The sequence below is a fragment of the Chanos chanos genome, chromosome 11 (genome assembly GCF_902362185.1).
Source record: "Chanos chanos chromosome 11, fChaCha1.1, whole genome shotgun sequence".
Taxonomy (NCBI): Eukaryota; Metazoa; Chordata; class Actinopteri; order Gonorynchiformes; family Chanidae; genus Chanos; species Chanos chanos.
Genome location: NC_044505.1, coordinates 4,143,261 through 4,168,668, shown reverse-complemented (window position 1 = coordinate 4,168,668; position 25,408 = coordinate 4,143,261). Strand labels below are relative to the sequence as shown.

The following is a 25,408-nucleotide window of genomic DNA, read 5'->3' as shown; positions in this document are numbered from 1 at the left end:
GCCCGTACTGGGCCACTGCCCCCCCCAAACCAGTCTACTCCCACTATATTCATAGCGCTCCCACAATTCAGCTGTTGACAGAGGATGCTGGAGGCTCTGATGTCCCATGATGCACCACACACTGTACCCCACACTCCATGGTACTGCAGCTCCACTCGACCAGAGCAGGAGTCAGAGCCGTTTCTAAGTCGGACGTCTGTGTATCCTGTTTACACAAACAAACAGTGTTGTTTACATGTTCACATGAGGCAGAAAGGGGCAGAGCATTCTGTAATGGACATAATAGAACTCACTCACAATCGACAGGTCAATCATTTATATTTACCTGAGCATTTTATTCCCACATCGTTGTCATGGGAACAGTTGTGTCTCTTTGAAGATGATGTTGGACACAAGTGAATCTCAGATTCGTTGCCTCTACACTGAATCTCCTCTGACCACACCTGACCCTCCCCTTTACCAAAAGCAGCAGCTCCCAGCACCTCTACAGGAACCCCACAGCCCAGCTCTCTACACACCACCTCTGCATCCTGCTGGTCAAAGTTAGCATCACACACCGTGCCCCAAGTCTTCCCATGAAGCACCTCTACTCTCCCAGAGCACAGATGAGCCCCATTGACTAGTATGGGTACTTTATGACCTGTGGGTTTGGATGACAGAAGTATTTATTTGAAATTTAATTTCATGCATTTCATATATTGTATCTAATGCATATATTTAGATTTAAATAATCAGTTGTAACTGGTCCAACAATAAGGCAAAGAAAAAAAAAAAACATTTTCACCACCACAGCATGAAAATTTCACTTTAAAATGACAGCAGATCAGGAAGTCATTCCCCATGAATGTTGATTTCCTAAGATGATTTGCTTTTGTACTTTTATAAAATAATTTCTTCAGTGTTTTAATCTCAGTAACAATTTAAGTGTGTCTCTAAGACAATCTAATTTTCCAGGAAAATACAATAACATTGTTTTGCCTTAATTACGATCATTTCAAAAATGTCCAGGGCAAAAATAATTTAACAAATTAAATAATTTAATAAATGTAATCACAACATAATTAGTATTCTTTTTAAATGACAATAAAAACAAGAATAGATTTAAAAAGACATAAGTTAAAGTGCAGTCATATGACTGCTACACTCACTACGATCTGAGGAGACTGATCTTAATGAGTGTCACAGTAAAATCACTCTCTCCCATTAAACTTTTATGTTCTAATTTAGGAAAATGAGTGTTTGTAAACAAGAATTGTTCAGAGAAAAACAACACTATGAAAGCTATTTGATTCAATGGGAAAATATAGACACAGGTAAAAGGATGTGAATGACAGGACAGAAATGTGTAATATAGAAATGTTTATGGTGTGGTTATGACTGAATACTGCATTAGAAGACTGCTGTAGTTGTAGTTATTGTTTGACTGTTATTTCTTAATGAGGTTTAATAAAACCAACCTGAGCAGATGACTCCAACATCACCATAATGACCACAGCTTGGAATTGCCTCATCATCTGATCTACACTTCTTCAGTGTGGACTCTGACCCTGTGCACTCTACTCCAGCCATCACGATTGGTCCTGATCCCTCTCCAAAACGAGGATATCTCACTGCCTCTACAGCCTCCCCACATCCCAGCTCTCTACACACCACTGCAGCATCACTCATATCCCAAACAATGTAGTAATTTGAATTTCTATGACACACTGTGCCCCACTGTCCTTCATGAAGAAACTCCACTCTCCCAGCACAGTGACTACCACCATTCACCAGCCTCACACTGCCTGTAGAGGAGAGAGAGAGAGAGAGAGAGAGAGAGAGAGAGAGAGAGAGAGAGAGAGAGAGAGAGAGAGAAATCCTCTTAAGTGGGAACTGCCTTACACAGAGAGAAGATCATCAGTTATCATTTTGTTCAAGAAACATTCAATTATCTGTATATGAGAAGATAATATTTCTTCTTTATTCTTTACACATAAAGTACGAGACAATCGTGGAAGACAATTTTAAACAATTTCTCTTCTTCACAGTATATATTCAGTACATGATAATTAATTAGATAAATGTGACCAGAAATAGAGGCACATTGTAACTTCATCATCACCCATCAGCCCACTGTTATAGGACTGCTGACCTCAAAGGAAGTTCTTAAGACTAGCTACTGTAATTCATCTGGCCTTAACAAAACAAGAGACATTAAACAAGTGATCATCCTACCCATTCAGATGATGGTTTGTGTTATGTAAAAACACTACAATGCCACAGAGAGTCCTTGTAATAATCAATTAAAAACTTACTGGTTGTCAGTTTTAAATAAAAGAGAAATAGAAAACATTTCAAATTACTGAATTTTTATTATCAAAACACTGACTCTGCAGTACTTTAAACAAATTTCCAAAGGCATTGTGATTGGTCTGACAATACAAAACACCATCTCTGTTCTTGTGGAAGTCAGAGGCCAGTTCCAATGACCAAACCTCCAGTCATGCAATACTCACCAGAGCAGATGAGTGACAGCAGTTTGGAACTGCAGTTTGTAGTTTGTGGTGAGCTGCAGTTTCCCAGATAGGCTTCAGTCCCAGAGCACTGGAAACCAGTCAGACACTCATCACTGTCACCTGGACCAGATCCAGAGGAGCCACTGAACTCTACCACAGAGCCACAGTCCAGCTGTCTGCAGACCACAGAGGCTTCAGACAAACTCCAGGAGTCCAGGAGAACTCTCCTCCAGGCCTGATGGAAATAAACCTCCACCCCCCCCCACACTCCCTCTCTCCAGTCAGCCTCACCCATCCAGCATCAGCAGACATAGAGGAACCTGAAGAGAAGGATGAATTTTATATTTACATTTATTCATGGTGGAGATACTTTCATCAAAGTGACTTACAAGTGAGGCAAAAATATAATCCAAGCATGTAGCCGTTAAAGAGCTAGATGTGGTAAGAATATTGTGGGTCAGTGACTGACCCAGTACACGTAAAGTAGTGTTGGAAGAGATAAAAGAGTAAACTACAGAGAGATACAGGTAGAAACACTGCTAATGAACTGGCACCTACAAAAGTGTAAGAGAAGAAGCCATTGCCCAGTGTGGGAGATGAGGCAGTGCTAATAGTTAGGATGCTGTTGGGCAAGAATTGGAGAGAAACCTCTTACTTTACAGGAGCTACTAAATGTTTCACTAATTGTGACATTAAAACTGCACAGACTCTCCCCAACTGAGTAGAGGTGTACAGAAATGTCATTATCTGTACATGTTTCTGTTCAACTAACAAAATTATCTGTCTCTGTATTCAGATTGTAGACCAGAAGTGGGAATGGTTTATACCCGAAGTCGGGCAAATGTATTTTCTAATCTAATATGTACTGGCAATGCCATTTTTGTGCCTTCAATCCATCAAACTGATTTAATATTAGCATATAATTAATTGTGAAATACATTTCACATCTTCATAATGTACTTTTCATCTCTCTCTCTTTTATTTTTATTTTTAACTAAACTAAGTTTTATGAACTGTCTGAACCCCATCACCGCTCCCCCTTTAACTGGGGTACATTGAACAATCAGAAATGAAAAAATGTTTTAGAAATCTACAGATTCTGTTTTGCATTGGACATATAAACTATTTACAGAAAGGTTATATAGAAAATATCTGTCAGTTGAAGGGAATGATCTTAAATTCCCATGATGCTGCGTTTGCGTTTCTTGATGTGTTAACTGCAGTTTGCTGGACTGTTTCATATTCATTTTTCCCCTTTCTTGGTATTTGTATTTCTCATAAGATAAGAATTTATCTTTTATCTGATGCTTTCAAAAAACAAATTAAAATGTTTTTAATCTTATTAGTCTGGTGACTTTAGTATACATCATGTAGCTGCAAACTCATAATTAAACTGGACATACTTCAGTTAGTCAAACAGCAAACTACAGGAATATTCTGTTGCAAAGTTCTGTGACAACTGACATAGTTCTTTGTCCACTAGAGGGAGATAGAGCTACATAGTGAGTTGACCGTATTGGCGTGCAATAGGACATCACACTGTCTTTCTCCTTGAACATCGGACTTAAGAGGTTTTCAAACAAGATTTAAACACAGTCAAATTTAGATGTATTTGCCAGAATTAATATACAACACCACCTCCAGATCTTGACTAACGACAATCCTTTGATGGACAAACACGGCAGTTATGCCAAGTTATTTTCCCTCTAGTGGTGAAAAGGTGCAAGTGCACGGTAGTTTCACGTTTTTTTGTGTGTGTGTGTGTGTGTGTGTGTGTGTGTGTGTGTGAGAGAGAGAGAGAGAGAGAGAGAGAGAGAGAGAGTGTGAGTGTTTGGAAATTTTGGAAATTTATTTAACTGTTGAATTTCTTAAAATATTTCAAATTTAAGTTCCATCACATCTGAAGTCACTGAGGCACTTCAGTCTGGAAGAACCAAAATCATGTGGAGGATCAAGTGAGAACTGTTCATATAGGATCTATGAAAAGAGACTGTCCCCATCATCTAACAATTCTTAATATATTAAAACATAACATCATAAAAATAAATTATAACAACTTAAAAGAGACATATCCTTTTAGCCTTACCAGCGGTTTCACAGAAAAAGATAACTGAAACTATCTGACTAATCAAGAGATCCTTATTAAAACTCTTTACTGGATTTCTTGAATAAGCGTATATGCCTTTTTTCTGAAAACTGTGTTGTGAATCAACAGTGTACTAGTCTTTAAAAGTTGACAATGTTAAAAACAATAGAATAATAATACACTGTGGATATTGTGACAGTCAGGTAAGAAAGAACAATTAACATAAACAAAATAAAATGTATACACAGGTTCTAATATAAACATGTAATAACACTGCACATGTGAACATTATAAAAGCTATTACATTGACAATCAATATTCCAGCATCAACGATGAAAACACTTTCAGTAAAAGTATTAAGAATTAATATATCAGGTTTTGTTCACAAGGAAATAAAAACATTCTCTTGGTTTTGTGTCCACTATGACTGCATTTCCCTGAGTTATTATCTGATGTGATTTCAGACAAAGTAACTGTATGAGGATAATCACTGAAATGGTTTGGAATGTGCAACCAGAACAAAGATTGGAATACTAAAGCCATCTATTAATACTGAACATTATATTTCATACACAGTTCCTTTATTCCCTTCTGTCCATCCTCATTTCATTATCTACTTTTTTGTCACATTTGTGCTTTGCTGAACAAACACCACCTTCCCTGATTCAGTCTCTTATATCATTTTGCTCCAAGGTTGGAAATGCTCCTCTTTACAATACTGAGGTCTAAAGGTCAGAGCTACATACAAGTACAAAGTTCAGAGTCCTAGACTGACCTCTCAGACACTGGATAAATCTGTCTATGAAAAGTTTACTGTCCACTGCAGAGACATAGAAATATGAATTACTATTTGTTTCAAGGCCTTATTTGACAAAAAATACATTTTAAAATGACATACAAAGGTAGGAGGTGGAATTTCCATCTTTGATACTTTCTCCATCTTCCTTAGAAAGTCTCTCCTTCCACATCATTATATTCCATCTCTAATGGAGCAGGAGACAATTCAGGTTTTTAATTTGTTACTTGTAACAGTTTTCAGATCTGAGTATAGAGCACTTTATACAATAGATATTGTGTGTTTGTCATTAGATGTGAATGGAAGGTGGGAAAGCCCTGTTAATACAGTGGTTTGTAATTATGTAATTATGAAATCAGCACAACAGTCAGGACACACTCACTGACCTAACAGCTTTTCTTTGTCCTCATCCACACTGTCCACATCATCAGACTCATCCAGTCCATTCACTCAAACACACGTCTCACACCTCACAGACTGTCTCACTCTCTGTCATACATGTGGGACACATTTTTGTTAAGGAGCTTATCAGAAACGAGCATGAAACAATGTGATATCTTAATAGAACTTATGACATCAGGATCCATATTTTCGTTTTTCCAAAGTGAAAATCCTCCAAGAAACTCTAAACAGAGACCTCCTCACTTATCTCTAACCCTGTTGAAACTATGATTAACTGGATCATTGTGACCTGTGGGTTTGGTCAGTCACAGGAGGTGTGTGTATGAATGGTTATGACGTTTGTCAGTAAGGAGTAAAGACTCCTCGTGACAGGGAGGTGTGTACCTGTCATTGTCATTGACAGAAGTGAATTTCTCGCTCAAACGCTGGATTAAATGACTTTCCTTTACAGTATGAAAGTTTAAATCGTATGTCTTTTTTCCCTTTTCCATATTTTTTTTATGGCAAATACCCCTATGAATTCCACAAATGCATCACTTTATTCAGTCAAATTTCATTTTTAACTACATCTCAAACAGGACTGTTTTTCAGCACGGATTTACATATTGTTTTGTTCATATTGTTCAGATTATACACAAAGCAATACTCTTCAGTTGTACTGGGTAGTATATGAAGGTACACATACACTTCCTAAAACACAATGCTCTCTGCCAATATGCTGTCAACACGGACTCTTCAGACACATCCTCACTTTCATGTAATATTGGCACTTACTTTTTCTAACCACTAGATGGGGCTGTAGGATTAATTACACTGTGTAAAGCAGAGAGGGACATGACCCTAAGAGACATGTCCTGGGTAAGATATCAGTGGTCCTAGAATACCATATGCTTTGACCTCATTTTGACGCAGAATATGTAACTGGTGGACAACTTGCTATTAGTATTTATTGAATAAGTATTATTATTGTTTTTTAAATGTCATATTTTTTAGAGCTATTCAGTACTGAGATAAAATATCAAAAACTTTCTAACAAAATAGTTTGAGATATGATGCCAAGGGAGTAATCAGGTCTGACACATAATTTTTTTTCTTTTATGAACAGAAATTGGAACTGAAATTTCTCGCAAACACACACACACACATATGCACGCACACTCTACTCTGAGGATGATGCAATTGTAATGTATTCAGTTGTGTACCTCTTCTCTGAAATAAATATGTTTGTGGTTTTGTGACTCTCTCACAGAGCTGATGTGTCTTGTCTCTCCTCAAGGAGACGTGTCTACAGACAGGAGGAGGAGTCCTGTTCAAAAACACTCTCCTCTCCAAATATTTTGATATATTTGGAGAATTTTAAAGAGCGCCCTCTGATTTGTGACTGCAGCTGTTTGATGATTTCCTGCAGTGTCTCTAATAAGGCAACAGTGAGTGTGATTGGTGGGTGGGAGGAGTCCTCTCTCTAGGTGAGCTAAGAGGACTCAGTTCCTTCAGTCAGTGTGAGAGAGCAGAGGTGAAGGTTGTGCTCTGTGACTAGTTGTTGAAACGGAGCGTGGTCTGGGGCAGAGAGAGATGGAGACATGTGTGTGGATCATTTTTCTGTCCTCCATAATTCATCTCACCACAACTGGTAAGTGCAGATTCAAGATCAAAAGATCAAGAGATCAGTAAAGTGTCGTTTAAACTAAAAAATATGTCATTTTAAAGGAAGAAATTTACTTGACTCAGACATCTGTCTTACAGACTGTGTAAGGACAGAACATTATTGTGTAACTTAAAGAATATGTGTTTAAAATGGAATGTTTTGAGCAGCTTTTGTTCCAAGAGATTATTTTTCATTCAAATATTTTAAGTTAGTTCTCAACTGCAACTCTCTCTCTCTCTGTCTCTGTCTCTGTCTCTGTCTCTCTCTCTCCTCTACAGGCAGTGTGAGGCTGGTGAATGGTGGTAGTCGCTGTGCTGGGAGAGTGGAGGTTCATCATAAAGGACAGTGGGGCACAGTGTGTAGTATTAATTCAGTTCCTCGTGTTGTTTGGGATATGATTGATGCTGCAGTGGTGTGTGGAGAGCTGGGATGTGGGGAGGCTGTAGAGGCAGTGAGAACTGCTCGTTTTGGAGAGGGATCAGGACCAATCGTGATGGCTGGAGTGGAGTGTACAGGGTCAGAGTCCACACTGAAGGACTGTACATCAGATGAAGAGGTAGTTAGACGCTGTCCTCATGCTGGTGATGTTGGAGTCGTCTGTTCAGGTAGGCTTCACTAAACCTCAGTAATAAATGACAATAATCTACTGCAGTGTTCAGTCATTAACCACACCATACACATTTCTATATTATACATCTCTGTGTCATCATTCACATCCTTTTACTCATGTCTTTATTTTTATTTTATTTTATTTCATCACATCATGTAGCTTTTATACTGTCACCTTTTAACAGAATGATTATAATGATTATAATTTAATCATATTAAATTCAGCCTAAGAGAAATCCGCTAATTTAAGTTTTTTCATTTGTTTGATGATGTTTGATAGTATTTTATAAATGATTATGATTATTTGTGTATTAGCTGTATAAATTTGATTGATAAATGTATATGTACATGGGGCTAGGAGCGTTATTTTTAAGTGGGTGATCTCTGAGACTTCTTTCTCCAATATTCTGTTCTGTTCCTGAACTTTACACTCATCATTCTGTCTCTCTCCTCTTATCTTATTCACTGTGTGAGTTATATAACTATATAACGGTGTTACTGATCATACTGTATAATCAGAATATTTTTAACATCATTAATGAACAAAAAGAAAAAGCATAAAAAGTGACGGAAAAAAAATGCTCTGAAAGAATATGTCACTTTCCTCAGAATCAGTATTTAGTCAAATCTTCACTCGGATCTCATAAAACATACTAAATGTTCTCTCCAAAAAAGAAACAATATAAGTCTCTTTCTTTAATTTCTTTTTTTCAAATATATAATTTCATGAAAGCAGATTGGGAAATAAACCACTGTTTAATTGACAGGTAAGGGGACCAGACTAGCTGGTGGTTCTAGTCTGTGTTCTGGGAGAGTGGAGCTGTTTCGTGGAAATAAATGGATGACGGTGTGTGATGCTGCCTTTGACCAGCAGGATGCAGAGGTGGTGTGTAGAGAGCTGGGCTGTGGGGTTCCTGTAGAGGTGCTGGGAGCTGCTGCTTTTGGTAAAGGGGAGGGTCAGGTGTGGTCAGAGGAGATTCAGTGTAGAGGCAATGAATCTAAGATTTTCTTCTGTCCAACATCATCTTCAAAGAGACACAACTGTCCCCATGACAACAATGTGGGAATAAAATGCACTGGTAATTATGAATTCTTAGGAGGACAGTGAATAGTGAATGTAATTTCTTAAGAATTTTCTATTATTTCTTACAATAATTTGCTGATGGTGAACAAAAGAGTTAAGGATAACATTTCAAAATAACTTAAAAAATGTTACAGCCTGTAACAAAACATAGTGAGTAAATTCAAATATGTCCATGAGAAACAGAATACCATGCCCCTTTCTGCTTCATGTAAACATGTAAACAACACTGTTTGTCTTGTGTAAACAGGATACACAGACTTCAGACTAGTGAACAGCTCTGACTCCTGCTCTGGTCGAGTGGAGCTGCAGTACCTCAGTGAGTGGGGAACAGTGTGTGATGCATCATGGGATATCAGAGCCTCCAGCGTCCTCTGTCGACAGCTGAATTGTGGGAGTGCCGTGGCCATAGTGGGGGTGGACTGGTTTGGGGAGGGCAGTGACCCAGTACGGGCTGATGTGTTTGATTGCCAGGGCAACGAGACACACCTCTCAGCATGTGTCATCTCTTCATGGAGTCGAGCTGCATGCTCTCATAGGCAGGATGCTGGAGTCATCTGCTCTGGTCAGTTTATATGAATGACACAGTTACATACACTTTATGACTGAATGCTGCAGAAACTCATTGATAATTGATTCATACAGACAATGCTTTTGGTAACATTTAAATTTTCTCTTCAGGTTCCTCTATGTCTGCTGATGGTGGATGGGTGCGGCTGACTGGAGAGAGGGAGTGTGAGGGAGAGGTGGAGGTTTATTTCCATCAGGCCTGGAGGAGAGTTCTCCTGGACTCCTGGAGTTTGTCTGAAGCCTCTGTGGTCTGCAGACAGCTGGACTGTGGATCTGTGGTAGAGTTCAGTGGCTCCTCTGGGTCTGGTCCAGGGGACAGTGATGAGTGTCTGACTGGTTTCCTGTGCTCTGGGACTGAAGCTTATCTGGGAAACTGTAGCTCACCACAAACTACAAACTGCAATTCCAGTTTCACAGCTGTCACTCATCTGCTCTGGTGAGTATTACATGACTGGAAGTTTGGTCATTTGAACTGGCCTCTAATTTCCACAAGAACAGAGACAGTCTCTTTTATTGTCAGACCAATCACAATGCCTTTGGACACGTGTTATAAACTACTTCAGATTCAATATTCTGTTAAAAAAAGTTGGTAAATAAATTCCTGAGTTAGAAGTTGAGTCTTCTTCATCTTTTAATTCAGGTCACAGGTCTCTCAGACTGGTGGGTTCTGGGAGTGACTGTGCAGGGCGTCTGGAGGTTTTCCACAAAGGCTCATGGGGAACAGTGTGTGATGACTCCTGGGATATGAAGGATGCCCAGGTGGTGTGCAGACAGCTCCAGTGTGGAGAGGCCCTCAGTGGGGCGGTTCCAGCCTGGTTTGGTCCTGGAACTGGACCCATTTGGCTGGATAAGGTGGAGTGCCTGGGGAACGAGACGTCCCTGTGGAGCTGTCCATCAGAGGGATGGGGCCGACATGACTGTGGACACAAGGAGGACGTGGGAGTGCTGTGTTCAGGTATTCAGCTCAAATGCATCATCAATAGTCATACACTTAAGCTGTATGAGAATGAGGTAATCAGTTTGAATAAATGCATCTTTTTATTATAAATATTGCTGACTCTTGGTTATGACAGGAAAACTGATGAAATTTTCCTAAAATTCTTTTTCCCCTTTTTTCCATTTTTGCCTGTTTGAGTGAAAGACTTTTCAGGAGTCATATGACAGCATTACTCAACCATGTGGACTTCAAATCCTGTTTTTGTCCTCAGAGTTTAAAGAGATCAGACTGACTGAAGGCTGCTCTGGGAACCTGGAGGTTTTTTACAATGGAACCTGGGGTAATATCTGCTATAACCAGATGGACTCAGACACAGTGTCTTTAATCTGCCAAGAGCTGAACTGTGGAAAGAGTGGCAGTGTGGACTGGAGCAGACCAAGACTGGCTTCAGCTCCAAACTGGCTTGATTTTCTGAAGTGTCGCAAACACGACATCAGTCTGTGGAACTGTCCGTCTTTACCCTGGGGTCAGAATGACTGCAGTCATGATGAACTGGCAAATATAACCTGTTCAGGTAAGTTACACTATTTGTGTTTGTGCTCTGATGAAGATTATGAAATAATTTCATTGTGAGACATGAAGATATTGTTAAAGAATGTGCTGTTACAAGTGATTACAGCTACAATCGATAACCCATTAGTTAAAAATCATCATATTTCTCCTTTAGTCACAGAGGAAGAAACTGTTGCCCGAAGTCTTTTGCCATGTGCAGCGTCTCCACATCACAGACCATGTACAGGTGACAATGTCTGACCCCCATTCACATTATATTTCTCTCCCATATGTTTGTCAACTTTATATATCAGCTGTCTAAAAATTAACAATCTTAAAACATGTTTTTGGATGTTTTTGTTCATTTTGTCAAAAAGAAAATTAATTTAAAAAATTCAATTCACGAGTACCTAAAAAAATGGCTTAATTAAACTATTTACCAATGAAAAAATCAACCACGCATATATTTTTGGATCCTTAAATAATATCATGATAATTAGATGTTTTAGTTTAAAACATGGTTTGTTGTTCTAGACCATCTACCCCTCAGACTGATGGAGGGAGAGGGCCAGTGCTCTGGGAGGCTGGAGGTTTATCATGACGGTACCTGGGGCTCAGTCTGTGATGATGACTGGGACATTAGAGATGCTCAGGTGGTGTGCAGACAGCTGGGCTGTGGGCCGGCACTGAGGGCTGATGGGAATGCTGCCTTTGGGCGTGGAGAGGGAGCTGTGTGGCTGAGCAGGGTGCAGTGCAGAGGAAGTGAGGTCCACCTGTCTGACTGCTCTCTCTCCCTGAAGAACAACACTGACTGTTCTCATAAGGAAGATGCTGGAGTCACCTGTACAGGTAGGAGTGAGACAGTGGTTCCCATGGCTACTGTCATCAGACCTGAGTCACAGAATTATCTGAAGTATTTGAATGACTGGGCCCTGTCCCAACACTCTTAGATGTCTCCTTTACCTTGTATCCTTTTCTACTGACATTCAAACAGAACTGAGTGTATTGAAGTTGTACTGAACAAAAAACACATGAATGCTTTTAGAGTATTCATCAAAACTGCCATTTAAGAGAAAAAAGTCACAAGGAAACAGAGCACTGAAGAGAATTGGGACAGGGGCCAGTCACTGAAATACCTTAAATAATTATTTAACTGAGGTCTGACTGTCATGTGCTTGTTTGATGGTTGCTTTCATATATATTTGTAGTGGAAATCCATTAAAGGTCCATTCAGGTTCACCACTGATGAATAAAACAACTCTGATCTTTTCACAGATCCATCTGCTCATCCTCAAACCTCCACAGGTACACTCTTATCTTCTCATTTCTTCTCATGACACATTATCAGCATTATGGGCCCAAAAGCTTAAACAGCTATCAACTTCTAACAAGTAATATTTAAAGACAAAATGTCCAAGTCTTGTTACACACACAACAATATTAATAAACTCTCTCTCTCTCTCGGTGTGTGTGTGTATGTGTGTGTATGTGTGTATGTGTGTGTGTGTGTGTGTCTGTGTGTAGTCCTAGAGAGAACAAGTTCATCAGTTACCTCTGCTTTAGGTAATATGAATATGTTTGTTTGTTTCATTTAATCTGACTTGTGTTTCTGTATTGGTGTATGCTTTATGTTTAAGTATAAATGATATCTTGGAATGTGATCTCTTTGTCCGTGTGTCTCCAGTAACCACCAGCAGACCGACCAGTCCTTCACGGCCTCAGTCACAGACTGGTGTGTCCATTCCCTCAGTGGTGTTCCTGGTTCTAGGAGCACTGCTCCTGCTACTGCTGGTGTTTCTGCTTGTGCTGTTTTACCAGAACAGAACTCTGAGGAGAGGTAGGAAAAACACTGGGGAAAAACTGCAGAAATTAAATTCCTTTGAATGCAAAATATGACCCTGTTTGTGTGTGTGTGTGTGTGTGTGTCTTCTCTCACACAGCCCTGTCTAAGAGGAAACACATCACTCTGCCTGATGCCATCTATGAGGAGATTGACCACAGAGTCCTCACTAAGAGAGGCAGTAACACTGTTCAGAGAGGTGAGAGTCTCTTTACAGGGATGCACAGCTGCTGCTGTGAAGAGAAAGGGAGAGAGAAAGAGAGAGAGAGAGAGAGAGAGAGAGTGAAACAGAGTTTCTGCATTTTGTGTGTTTATGTGATCTTACAAACCTATGCTATCTTCCTTCCTATCTTCTTTCCAGTAAGGAAAAGGCAAAAATCATTGTAGCTGTGAGTGTTACAGATTGTACTTGAGCGAGAGCAAGAGAATTAGGGGACGGGGACAGAGTGTTTATGTTTCGTTGTGTTGGGAAACACTGCCCAGTTTCGTTTGTCTAAATTATTTTACAAATAAAAATGTAAACATGTTGTCGAAATGAATAGCAGAGTGATACTCGTCAATTCTCGACGCTTTCCATAACAACGTTCTCGCAGAGCTAACTTCAGAGACACCCAGTTTATAACGCGTCACACTCACACAGGCATCAGCTTGGTTTGGGACGTCGATGTAGAGGCAGGTTGCTTAAGATTTCATCATGATCATGCTTAATTTCATTTCTGATCTCCGCTGAGCCAGAAGCAACGTTGGACCATTTTAAAATTTTTGTTTAATTATTATTATTATTATTTCATTTATTTAGCTTAACACAGTCACAGGTTTTGTAATAACTGTTCTACGTTCGATTGCTCTATGTTCTATGATCTATGCCAGTTAAGTGCGGGATAACAGCGAGCCGGTCCTTATTGCGAAATAAACCCAGACAGTGTGATATAGAACAGAGTCCCGCATCACCTTGTCTGGGTTTATTTCGCAGTAAGGACCGGCTCGCGATACATTTATCCCGCTTGTTACACGGCTGCTTACTAAAGAAACCAATCATTTGACACAAAATACTGACTTAAAAATTATATTATTGTTTCCGCTAAAAAAAATAGCCCGTTAGTGATCAGAACTGCGTCCATAGCAAGTTTCTGTTATTCACAGCAGCTGTCTGCTGCTCAGAAACAACAGACCATAGAATGCCGTAATTGACCAATCAGAATCGAGTATTCAACTAAGCCGTGTAAGAAAAAAATGTAATACATACATGTTGGAAGCAATATCTTTAAGATCTCATCCTTGCATTAGAATATACAGCAGTTAATATTTTCATGGTATCTCATGTGGTAATGCTCCATCTCATGTTTTAAATCTATTACTGTGTCCGAAATGGCATACTAGCGTACTGCATACTAGCCTAGTATACACTGCATACTGCGCACTACTCCACACACTAGTATACAGTATGGTACGCAATTATGACAACTTTCGTGTAGTGTACTACACGTTTGCTATCGGTTGGGCTATCTGTTCTGTTAAAATCGAACAACACACGACAACCACAAATATGTATCAAAAGTAGCCCTATAAGAAAGCGTATGAAGACTTATTACACCAAAATATGCAACCGATACATTTATATTCGGAAGTGCAGCTGCAGTTGAAGTTGAAGCTGGTTCTGTCGCTGTCCGCCGTGTTTTTAAAATTTTTTGACAGTTGGAAATCACCGCGTTGCTTCATGGGATGCAGTGGTCAGCGAAGTGAGCTCTGGATGTATACTAGAAATTTTCGCCAGAGTAGTACATCATCCGGGTAACTGTCGTGTATTGCAAAATTTTTATTTTTCACGTACTGCATACTACTTACTACTTTTACGTCATAATTAGTATGCGAGTAGTATGTAGTATGCCATTTCGGACACAGCCTGAATATTGAATTGAAGCTTGACTTTAAAAAAAAAACCCCAAAAACCCATATCAAATCGAATCGCAATATCTGTCAGAAAAATCGCAATTAGACATTTTCTCCAAATCGTGCAGCCCTACTACGCTATAAATCCCAAGACAAAAAGTTGACCCCCCCTCCGCCCCCCGGTTGTTATTGGATATATCGCTCTGACTATGCAGTTGAAACAGAGTGGGAGCGGGAGCGGCAAAGAAAACTCAAAGAGCGACTTTAAAATGAAGTTTGTAAATTTACTGTGGTGTAACTGTGGTCGTATTATTTTTACTGGTGCGCTCTAAGTTTGCAAGTGATAAGAATCTGCCCGCCCTTTGGAGCCAAACGGTTTTACTCCTGTTCAGCCAGAGAGCTCAGCACCAAAAACCACGAGAGTCACAGGTGCAGCGGATGTGTTTATGTGCCCAAGTGTGTGAGAGGGGAGGTGGAGAGCTAAAGTAGAGGGACATAGTACATGTCTGAGAGCAAAAGAGGGGGGGGGTCAGCAGGGAAACTTGTGTGACGTGCAGGTGAGAGAGAGCGGGAGAACGAGAGCACGTGTTTGTGTACGTATTTTAATTCCGTGTTTGACCAGTGTACCGCTCTGCTTTAACAGGTCGTGCTCTCTCAGAGGGACAGAACTCTGGCTATGAGGATGTGGGGGAAGAAGAGCTCCTCTCAGGTATGACGGCCAGATGGTCTCTACTTACTTCCTTACGTCCATAACTATCTCACTTTAACATAGATCATCTGACAGTTAATCAATAATGTGATGTGTGAACTTAATCCATTAAAGTCGTTCGCTGATTATTCTTTACCTTCTGCTGCGTTTTATGAAAGCTAATGGCGAAAAAATTCGCATGAATAACAAACATTTAAAGTCCGTGTAATCTGGAGAGCTTCTGTTTTAAATTCCGTTTGCGCTTTTAGAAATACACCTGCGTGGAGGCTGAACGTAAACGGTAGGACGATGAGACACTGTGTGTCGTTTGGTTAAATATAAAAACGTTTAAAGCAGCACCAGAATCCGTGCCCGTTGACTGCACTGAAACCACAAGTTTAAAAAAGCAAGATGCGGTCTCCACTCCTGGTTTATGCAGCCCATTTGGCACAGACTCAGTCACCCTGTAGCGAACAGCGGCTCAAAGAATGACGGAAGCCGAGTTTCACTTCACCACAGTGCGTTGATGGAAGCGTCATCGACACAGCTACCTGCCAAGATCAAATATCGTCAACTTGAAAGAAACGCAAGGACTCCGGAGATTCTCCGGCAGAACGGTCGCTTCAGATTCAGTCATCGCTTGGTCTGACAGGTGTCGAGGTGGGAGAAAATAAGTGGGGACAACTTAGCAGATGCGGGTTGCAAGCGAGGTTAAATTGAGCTAACAGACCGCCGTTTGACGGAACGGGACTATGATTACTTCGTTGGTCTGTTAAAGACATTTAAAAAAAAGAAGCATTGAGACTGACTGATGCTCTTACGCAGCCGAGCGAAGAGTGCACAGCGATCAGCCATAATCTGTCTGACAGCATACTGTCGATAGGACGTCAAATAGCGTTTGTTTTAGTACTATTTATTTAACGTGTGAGAGCAAAGAACGTGAAAAATTATGAAATCTGCTAAACGCATAAATATTCTTCTTTGTTAATCCTAAAAAGACCAAACGTGCTTTTCTGTAAATGTCCGTATAGGATACGCCTGTGTGTGTCTGTTTTGCTGTTGCTCATTAGGTGTCGTAGTGTGACAGTCACCAGCGTGACAACTGGCACAAAGTCAAGTCTGGTATTCAATGTCTTATTCGATCCATTCAGTGTCACTGTAAAAAGTGTTACACTAGAAGTTTCTGTGGCAGTGCATTGTATTTATTCATGCATTTATTTATTCATTTATCCTGTTCCTGCAGAGTCTTTGATAGAGGAAAAGGCTGAGTATTACGATGATGCGAAAACTACCAGTGACCTGACAGGTGTGTGTGTTTATAGATGGATCACATGATCTTGTCCACTGTCTGTTTAACCAGATGTGTGGAAATGTTGTTTACAGGTGGTTCTGAGTCAATATTCAGATGTCTCTTTGCTTTTATCTGGTTCAGAGGAGATGCTGACACTGGACTCTCCAGAGAGCTATGATGATGTCATCACTTCAGGACAGAACCCAGACAGTGTGATGGGTGTGTGTCTGTTTTTAGATTGATAATGTTTTTTTTAATACAAACACATACAGTTTGAAATTGTACTACTGTTCAGTGTGTGCTGTGAATGGAGGGGAGTTTGTTTGTGTATTTTGATGCAGAGGAAAATGTGACGGAGGCTCCACCAGAGCGCTATGATGATGTCATCACTGTAGGGAGGAAGTCTGGAAGTGTGATGGGTGATTTCTCTAAATGTTCATATTTCCATATCATGAGATGTTCATATAACAGACAATGTTTAAAACAATGTATCTCTGTGATTGGTTTAGAGCTGACAGGAACAAAGGTCTCACTGGAGTTCTATGATGATGTCATCACGTCAGGGCAGGATCCAGGCAGTTTGATTGGTGAGTTATGACTTGTATGATGTGGTCATTCTCTCTATATGTTTAAATGTGGGAATGTCCTCCTTAACAAAAATGTAGCCCAGAAAAGAAACCATGAACCATCTTCGGAGTGTTTGTGACATTAAGTTTGGGGTGTCAGTAATGACTGTGTTGATTACTGTTTCAGAGACAGCTGTGAAAGGCCCACCAGAGGATTATGATGATGTGGACACTACTCAAGGCAGTTTAGCAGGTGAGTTTCAGAGAAATGTTTTTGTGAACTCTCACTACATGCTGTGTGTATAGAGAAACCATACACTCACTCTCCATTTTACTTGAAACACATACTGTACCTTGGACCTACACTCACTGGTCACTATACAGGTGTGCAGTTATAGACCAGAGCCTGTGATTATAGGTTTACGATTACTGACTGTGGTCTGACCATTGATGAAGGACTAGAGGGTGTTTAACATAATGGCAGCAGATGGGTCTTAGTTTCTGTCTGCACACTTATAAAGTGTAACTATCAGCTTGGTGTTTCTAATGAAGTGACCAGTGAATGTATGACAGAGAGTGAGACAGTCTGTGAGGTGTGAGTCGTGTGTTTGAGTGGATGGACTGGATGAGTCTGATGATGTGGAGAGTGTGGATGAGGACAAAGAAAAGCTGTTAGGTCAGTGAGTGTGTCCTGACTGTTTTGTCACTTTCACAATTACACACCGCTTTATTAACAGGGCTTTCCCACCTTCCATTCCCATCTTATCACTAACACACAATATCTACTGTATAAAGTGCTCAGTACATAAAATTAAACAATTTTATGCATAAGAAATTAAAACCTGAATTTTCTCCTGCTCCATTAGAGATGGAATATGATGATGTGGAAGGAGAGACTTTCTAAGGAAGATGGAGAAAGTAACAGAGACAGAAATTCCACCTCCTGCCTTTGTATGTCATTTTAAAATGTCTTTTTTGTCAAATAAGGTCTTGAAGCAAATAGTCATTCATATTTCCATGTGTCTGCTGTCAACAGTAAAGTTTTCACACACAGATTTATCCAGTGTCTGAGAGGTCAGTCTAGGACTCTGAACTTTGTACTTGTATGTAGCTCTGCTCTTTAGACCTAAGTGTCGTAAAGAGGAGCATTTCCAACCTTAGATCAAAATAATGGAAGAGAGTGAATCAGGGAAGGTGGTGTTTCTCCAGCAAAACATAAATGAGAGAAAAAAAGCATATAATGAAATGAGGATGGACAGAAGGGAATAAAGGAACTGTATGAAATATAAATGTTCAGTATTAATAGATGACTTTAATATTCCAGCCTTTGTTCTGATTCAGTACCATTTCAGTGTTTATCCTCATACAGTTATTTTGTCCAAAATCATATCAAATATTAACTCAGGGAAATGCAGCCATGGTGGAGACAAAACCAAGAGAATGTCATGCTTTGTTTTGAAGAAGAAGAAGAAAACTAAATATATTAATTATTGAAACGTTTGCTGAAGAATTGATTTTTACTTTGATAGTTTCTTTTTGTTGTTTACTCTTGTAAGATTTGGTGACATTAATTGGGAACATGTTTGCATATTTTTTAAAATTAGTTGTTACATCTTACCTGACTGTCACAATATCTACTGTATTATTGTTCTATTTTTCTAACATTGTCATCTTTTGAATACTTGTACACTGTTGATTCACAACACCGTAGTCAGAATAAAGGCTTATTACGTTCACGAAATTCAGTAAAGAGTTTTAATGTGGATCTCCTATTAGTCAGTTGGTATTCTGCCACTAGAGGGAAACATGTTTGTCTGGCACTGAATTGTCATTGATTAATATTCCCAATGAAATGCAGGACTGAGTTAACAAGTTTGAACAGGCTGGTAATAGTGAAGTGTCACTATGATACATCTGTTAGAAAGCAAAAGAAGGAGACTAAAGTCCACAAATCCAATTCACTGATTTATTTACAAGCACAACTTTACATGACCTGTGCAATGGCATTTGAAGTGATGAATTGGGTGGGGATCTATTTTTTATTTTATGTATTATGGTATTTCTTTTTGAAATGGGATTAATTCTGGTAAATACATCTAAATCAGAGTGAGGAGAAAGAGTGGGTGATATCCTACTGCACAGCAATGCAGTAAACTGACTATGTAGCTCTATCGCCCTCTAGTGGTCAAACAACTGTTTAAGTTATTACAGACCTTGGCAACAGTTGCCAGTTTGGTTGACAGAAGTATGACCAGTTTGATGGTGAGTTTACAGCTAAATTACACATAGTAAAGTCACCAGACTAATAAGATTAAACACCTTGTAATTTGTGTCTGAAATCAGCGGAGAAAAGATAAATTCTCCAAAAATAAAACAATAAAACTAACCATCTCTTAGACTTTAAAAACAAACAAATAAATAAACAAACAAAAAAACATGTTTCTCTATATTATTAATGTGTTGATGACCACCCAATCCAGACAGAATACTTCTTCCCATTTAAAAAGTATTACAGTAGCGGCCATCTATGTTCTCCGTCTGTCTGTCTCTCTCTCCCTCTCTCTCTCTCCTTCCCTCTCTCTTTGGTTCCACTGAAACTTTATTTCTGTGTTGTCTTGTTAAAGATGATGAACGTTCTGTGACATCCACAGTTTGATTTAAGAACCAAACTTGATGAAGGCAGTGATTAAAATGTGACACTGATTTCTGTGCTTTCTGATAACTGGTATGAAATATGGACTCAAAAATTCCTTCAAAAAAGGGAAGAAAAGGCCCAAACTGTGGCTCTGAAGCTGTAATACTCTCCCAAACAGACTGTTAATGTTTGGTTCAACAGTCTCCAGTGGAAACCAAAAATGTTTGTGTGTGTAATTCAGTTCTGTTCAGTTGGGATGACCCACCACCCTGTGCACTATTGCCCTCTAGTGGTGAGAAATATTACTACTGATAGTACACATGGTACACTTACACATCCTATAAATGATTCCTTCAGTGGGTGTTTGTTTGAAATGAGTATACTTTGTCTGGGTCTTTGTGGGCTGAGGAAACCAAGCACTTTCCCCTCATGCACTGAAAGCTCGTATTTGCTTTTCTCTCCTTTCTACACCTGAGCTCCATCCAAAAGATTATGACAAGACTGTTGTAAGAGGAATTAAATTACGATGTCTTCATTTTATTTTATTTTCTTGAGATCCCTCTTTTCCATTCACTCCTTCAGTCATTCTCTGTGTCAGGTAGATGAAGACTTGCTGTGCAGTCTGAATCAGTGCACACAGGTTTATTCTGGGTTACCATGGTAACTCAGATCCTGCCACTCCTGCTACACGGTCTACACTACCTGTACACCACTTTCCCAGTCCTGTCAGACAGGATGAGAGAAACAGATAGAGGGAAAGAGGTTTCTGTTTGTTAGATCAGACATCAGCTACAACATTTACTGTTTAACACAGTTTGTTCTGGTGCTCAAAGTGCTGAAATACTTTGCTACATATCTGTGACAGATGACACAGAAGTTTTAGTGAATGGTGATATGCGCAGTTAGGACGATGAGTTGTCAGGATGGGGCTGTAAGATAAATGATCATGAATACAGCAGAAAGTGACGTGACTGCGAGCGACCTTTTCTTTCGTGAGAGAAGCATTCCCTAAGAAAATGCATTTGCTTTTGATATTTGTTCATATTGTAAGGAGGTCGGGCGAATTGGAGATACTAAATTGCCCTGATGTCCTGTTCAGGGTGTTTCCCTGCCTTTCACCCAATGAATGCTGGGACAGGCGCCAGCACCCCCTGCGACCCTAACTGGTGTAAGTGACTTAGATAACCATGTCATTCAGTATATTCAGGTACTCAGCTGACTTCATTTTATTGCGCTGCTGAGCCTAGACCTGACCAGCTGAAGGTACCTCAGATCATAGCACTGCCTCCAGAGGGTCCAAATCCAAACGGCGACTTTTTTTTGGCCAGGCACTGCACTTAAACAGTGGTGGAACAATTTTAAAACTGGTTTAGGTACACTTACAAATACACAACACGCATACACACACACACACAAACACATAGACACTCACACTCAGTGCAAAACATCAACACTGACCTTCCAGACGCCTCCTCAGGTTTGTTTATTTTAGTACTTACTGTTATTCACCACTAGATGGGGCTGTAGGGTTAATTATCCTCAGCATAGCGGGAATTTGCGTGACTCTGGGTGAACTTTCCTGGGTAACAGACACATACTCTAAGAAACTTCATTTGCATTTGATCTCAGATTTTAAATTTATATTTAATAAAGAAATTGAGATATGAAGTTAGAACTTTTTTATTAACTGAATTTTTTTCTCTCAAATTTCTTTATGCTTAGGTTTCCAGAACCTCCACTACTTTATACACACACACTCACACACTATTCTGCGGGTGATACAGTTGTAATCTACTCAGTTGTGTAGTTCCTCTCTGAAATAAATGTGTTTGTGGTTTTGTGACTCACAGAGCTGATGTGTCTTGTTTCTCCTCAGGAGACGTGTCTACAGACAGGAGGAGGAGTCCTGTTCAAAAACACAGACCTCATTTTGATATATTTGGAGAATTTTAAAGAGCGTCCTCTGATTTGTGACTGTAGCTGTTTGATGATTTCCTGCAGTGTCTCTAATAAGGCAACAGTGAGTGTGATTGGTGGGTGGGAGGAGTCCTCTCTCTAGGTGGGCTAAGAGGACTCAGTTCCTTCAGTCAGTGTGAGAGAGCAGAGGTGAAGGTGGTTCTCTGTGACTAGTTGTTGAAACGGAGCGTGGTCTGGGGCAGAGAGAGATGGAGACGTGTGTGTGGATCATTTTTCTGTCCTCCATGGTTCGTCTCACCACAGCTGGTAAGTGCATATTCATGATCAAAAAGTCAAGAAGTCAATAAATAATCATTTGAACAAAATGTAATATATTTTTTATGGACAGAGGCTGTCTGTCTCTTTCTAAATTTGTAAAGAAACAGTAATATTTGAAGATGTCATTTTATTGACAGATACATTTAAATGCATTTGTTTGTCTGAAATGTTTTAAATTAAGTTTGAAATATTTAGTGCAGCAAATATATTTGAGAAGCTTTATTCCTAAAAGCAGATTTTTCCATTATGATGTTGTTGTTTAATTAATGAGTTAATAAACAAAGTGAAAATGATGTTTGGTCTCAGAGGAGAAACAGATTTAGAAGTAATGACCTGTTAGTTCAAGAATATTTATATTTACTCTCTCACTCTGTCTTAATCTCTCTCTCCTCCACAGGCAGTGTGAGGCTGGTGAATGGTGGTAGTCACTGTGCTGGGAGAGTGGAGGTTCTTCATGAAGGACAGTGGGGCTCAGTGTGTGGTTATAGCTGGGATATGAGTGATGCTGCAGTGGTGTGTAGAGAGCTGGGATGTGGGGAGGCTGTAGAGGCAGTGAGAGATCCTCGTTTTGGAGAGGGATCAGGACCAATCGTATCGGCTGCAGTACAGTGTACAGGGTCAGAGTCTACACTGAAGGACTGTGGATCAGACAAACATTTCATTCCCTTCTGTATTCATGCTGAAGATGATGGAGTTGTCTGCTCAGGTAGGCTTTACTAAATTACTATAATCCACTACAATGTTCAGTCATTAACCTCACCATAAACCTTTCTTTATTATACATTTCTGTATTGTCATTCACATCCTTTTACTTTCCCATCACACTGTGTAGTTTTTAAAACGTAGACTTTTTCCCTGAAGGAGTTTGGTTCAAATTCATGAATTACTTTAGGCAAAGAAAGCTTAAATATGTGAGTGATAGTATATACACTAATTTGTGTTCTGTGTCATTTTATTTGACAGTGTTTGATAGTAGCTTTTTAATGGTTCTGTTTCTTTGTGCTAGACCCTGTTTAGCGCAAGTGTGTTACAGTAATAAAGCTGATAAATCTGTGTGTGTGTGTGTGTGTGTGTGTGTGTGTGTGTGTAGGAATGGGGCTGTGAGTGTTCTAGTTATTATTTGATTTGTAATTGTGTGCGTGTGTGTGTGTGTGTGTTTTGGGCTATGAGAGTTACAGTTTTTGCTGTGTAGAGATATGATGGAGTTGAGAGTGCACATGAATATCAGAGACTGTACTGAGAGGAAAGGGGAGACAGTGGATTCAGTTTATAGTGATTATTATTTGTTGTTTCAGGAACGCTATCTGTATCAGTTATATATCTCTATATTTTTGAGTGTCCACATTTATATCTCAGAGTTTTTATTTTTAGACCTTTGTAAAACATTGTTCATTTGTTGTGTCCAAGTCAAAGTGTCATTGTTATCGGTTTCAATGTCTTAGATTTCGTTCTCCAATATTCTATTCTGTTCCTGCTCTTTAGACCCATCATTCTGTTAATCTCTCTCTTTTTTTTAATGAAGGCAGAAGTTGTTTGGTTGTACTTTAGCTTGATTTGAAATGCTTTCCTTTCTTTTCCATAAATTGAAAAGAACACTAGTGACTTCCTGATGAACTTTAGTCATTTATGTGGAAATATAACGGCATTGCTCATTTTTACTTGTGATGGTGAACAAGGGATTACATCTGATCTTTTTTCCCCCAGAAAATCAAATGAGCATGTGATCAAAATATTGCTGAGATTAATGATATTCATAGAAGTACAAAAAAAATGACCCTCTGAGGAAGTTATGCTCTGTTGGGTGCCATGTTTCTCCTCTAAGATCATTTTAATGTGAACTATTCCAGCACAGGTGATAAAGTACATTTTTCTAGTCATGCTGATTGGCCAATAGTAGTGTACTAGTATCCCTGAGCAAAGCAGTGAACTCCAAGGTAACTGTATTGTGTATCTCTAACTTATATCAAGAAGATCGGGAGCTAAATGAACAAATTGTTCATTTTGGAAATGTAATACATTTTTGGAACTGTATAGTTAACCTCACTGTGTTTCAAATCTACAGGTCCTGTAAGACTAGCTAATAGATCTAACCTGTGCTCTGGGAGAGTAGAGGTGCTTCGTGCCCACGAATGCGTCCCCCCCCCCAGTTTTCGTTTTTCATCCTTCAGTCAAGTGTGGCCGGGTTGGTATACAACACAGGTGTTCACACTCACCTAGGGGTGCGGTTTTGGTTAATTTGGTTAATAGAACAAAGGTGTACCCCAAATTGTTTGGCGTGCTCATGGTTGTCCGTCGCTGGTAGAACAAAAGAACTGGTAGGCTTGAATTTTATTCTTTACTGTGAATTGTAGGACGCATAGCATTGCTTTACTCATGCCCCATTTTAAGTTAAATAGTTTAATTGTTACAACGATTTTGTCTGAGTGGCCGAACCAGTACTGATTTAGTAAAAATTCGCTGTGACTTGACGCAGTGGCACTGGTATGTACTGCCTTCATACAGCTTTATTGTTTGGCGGCTGCCGATATTGAGAGCGATTTGTTTGCTTTAGACGTAGTGCTTTTCCCACGTCTTTTTCTCTAATATTAAAGAATGAATGGTACTCATTGTATGGATTCGTTTGTATTCTGTATTAGTGGGTGGACGGCAGGTCCAAGTCATCCAGTTAAGGCGTGCAGCCTCACGGCGCGCCCTCACAGTCTGGCCACCCGCTCAAACATCGGTAGGTTTAATGCGCGTACAACTCAAGTGCGCGCCAGTTTAATTTAGTTGTTGGTTTATTAAGGCAAGTTCTCCTCTGCCTCCGCTGTACTCCTTGCTATGTTTCATGGTTTTTGCCGTCTTAATCACGGCCCTTTCACTGTTTTAGCATACCAAGCATAGCGGAGAATATTTATGGAACTACACTCTTAGGCAGCGCTGGCTTTAAGGCTGCTCCCGTAACCCCTTACTACTTACTACCGTATTGTGATGCGGAGGTTTCTCCGCGCCGCCTTTGTTCTTCACCGCCAGCTTGTAGTTCGTCAGTGCTGAGGTAGGTATCCTACAATAGTAAATGGGTTAATTCTCTTTTGTTAAACTAAATTTAGT

General features: G+C 39.7%; 1 protein-coding gene across 1 annotated transcript; it reads left to right on the top strand.

The window, feature by feature from the left end:
• Positions 1–10,374: 10,374 nt before the first annotated feature.
• Positions 10,375–15,883, top strand: LOC115824179 (scavenger receptor cysteine-rich type 1 protein M130-like; the record flags this gene model as incomplete). Its single annotated transcript, XM_030788283.1, has 5 exons — positions 10,375–10,639; positions 10,893–11,195; positions 13,114–13,212; positions 15,526–15,612; positions 15,861–15,883. Coding segments are annotated over 5 exons (777 nt in total), but the record flags the coding sequence as incomplete, so codon positions are not given.
• Between the last annotated feature and the right edge of the window lie 9,525 nt (positions 15,884–25,408).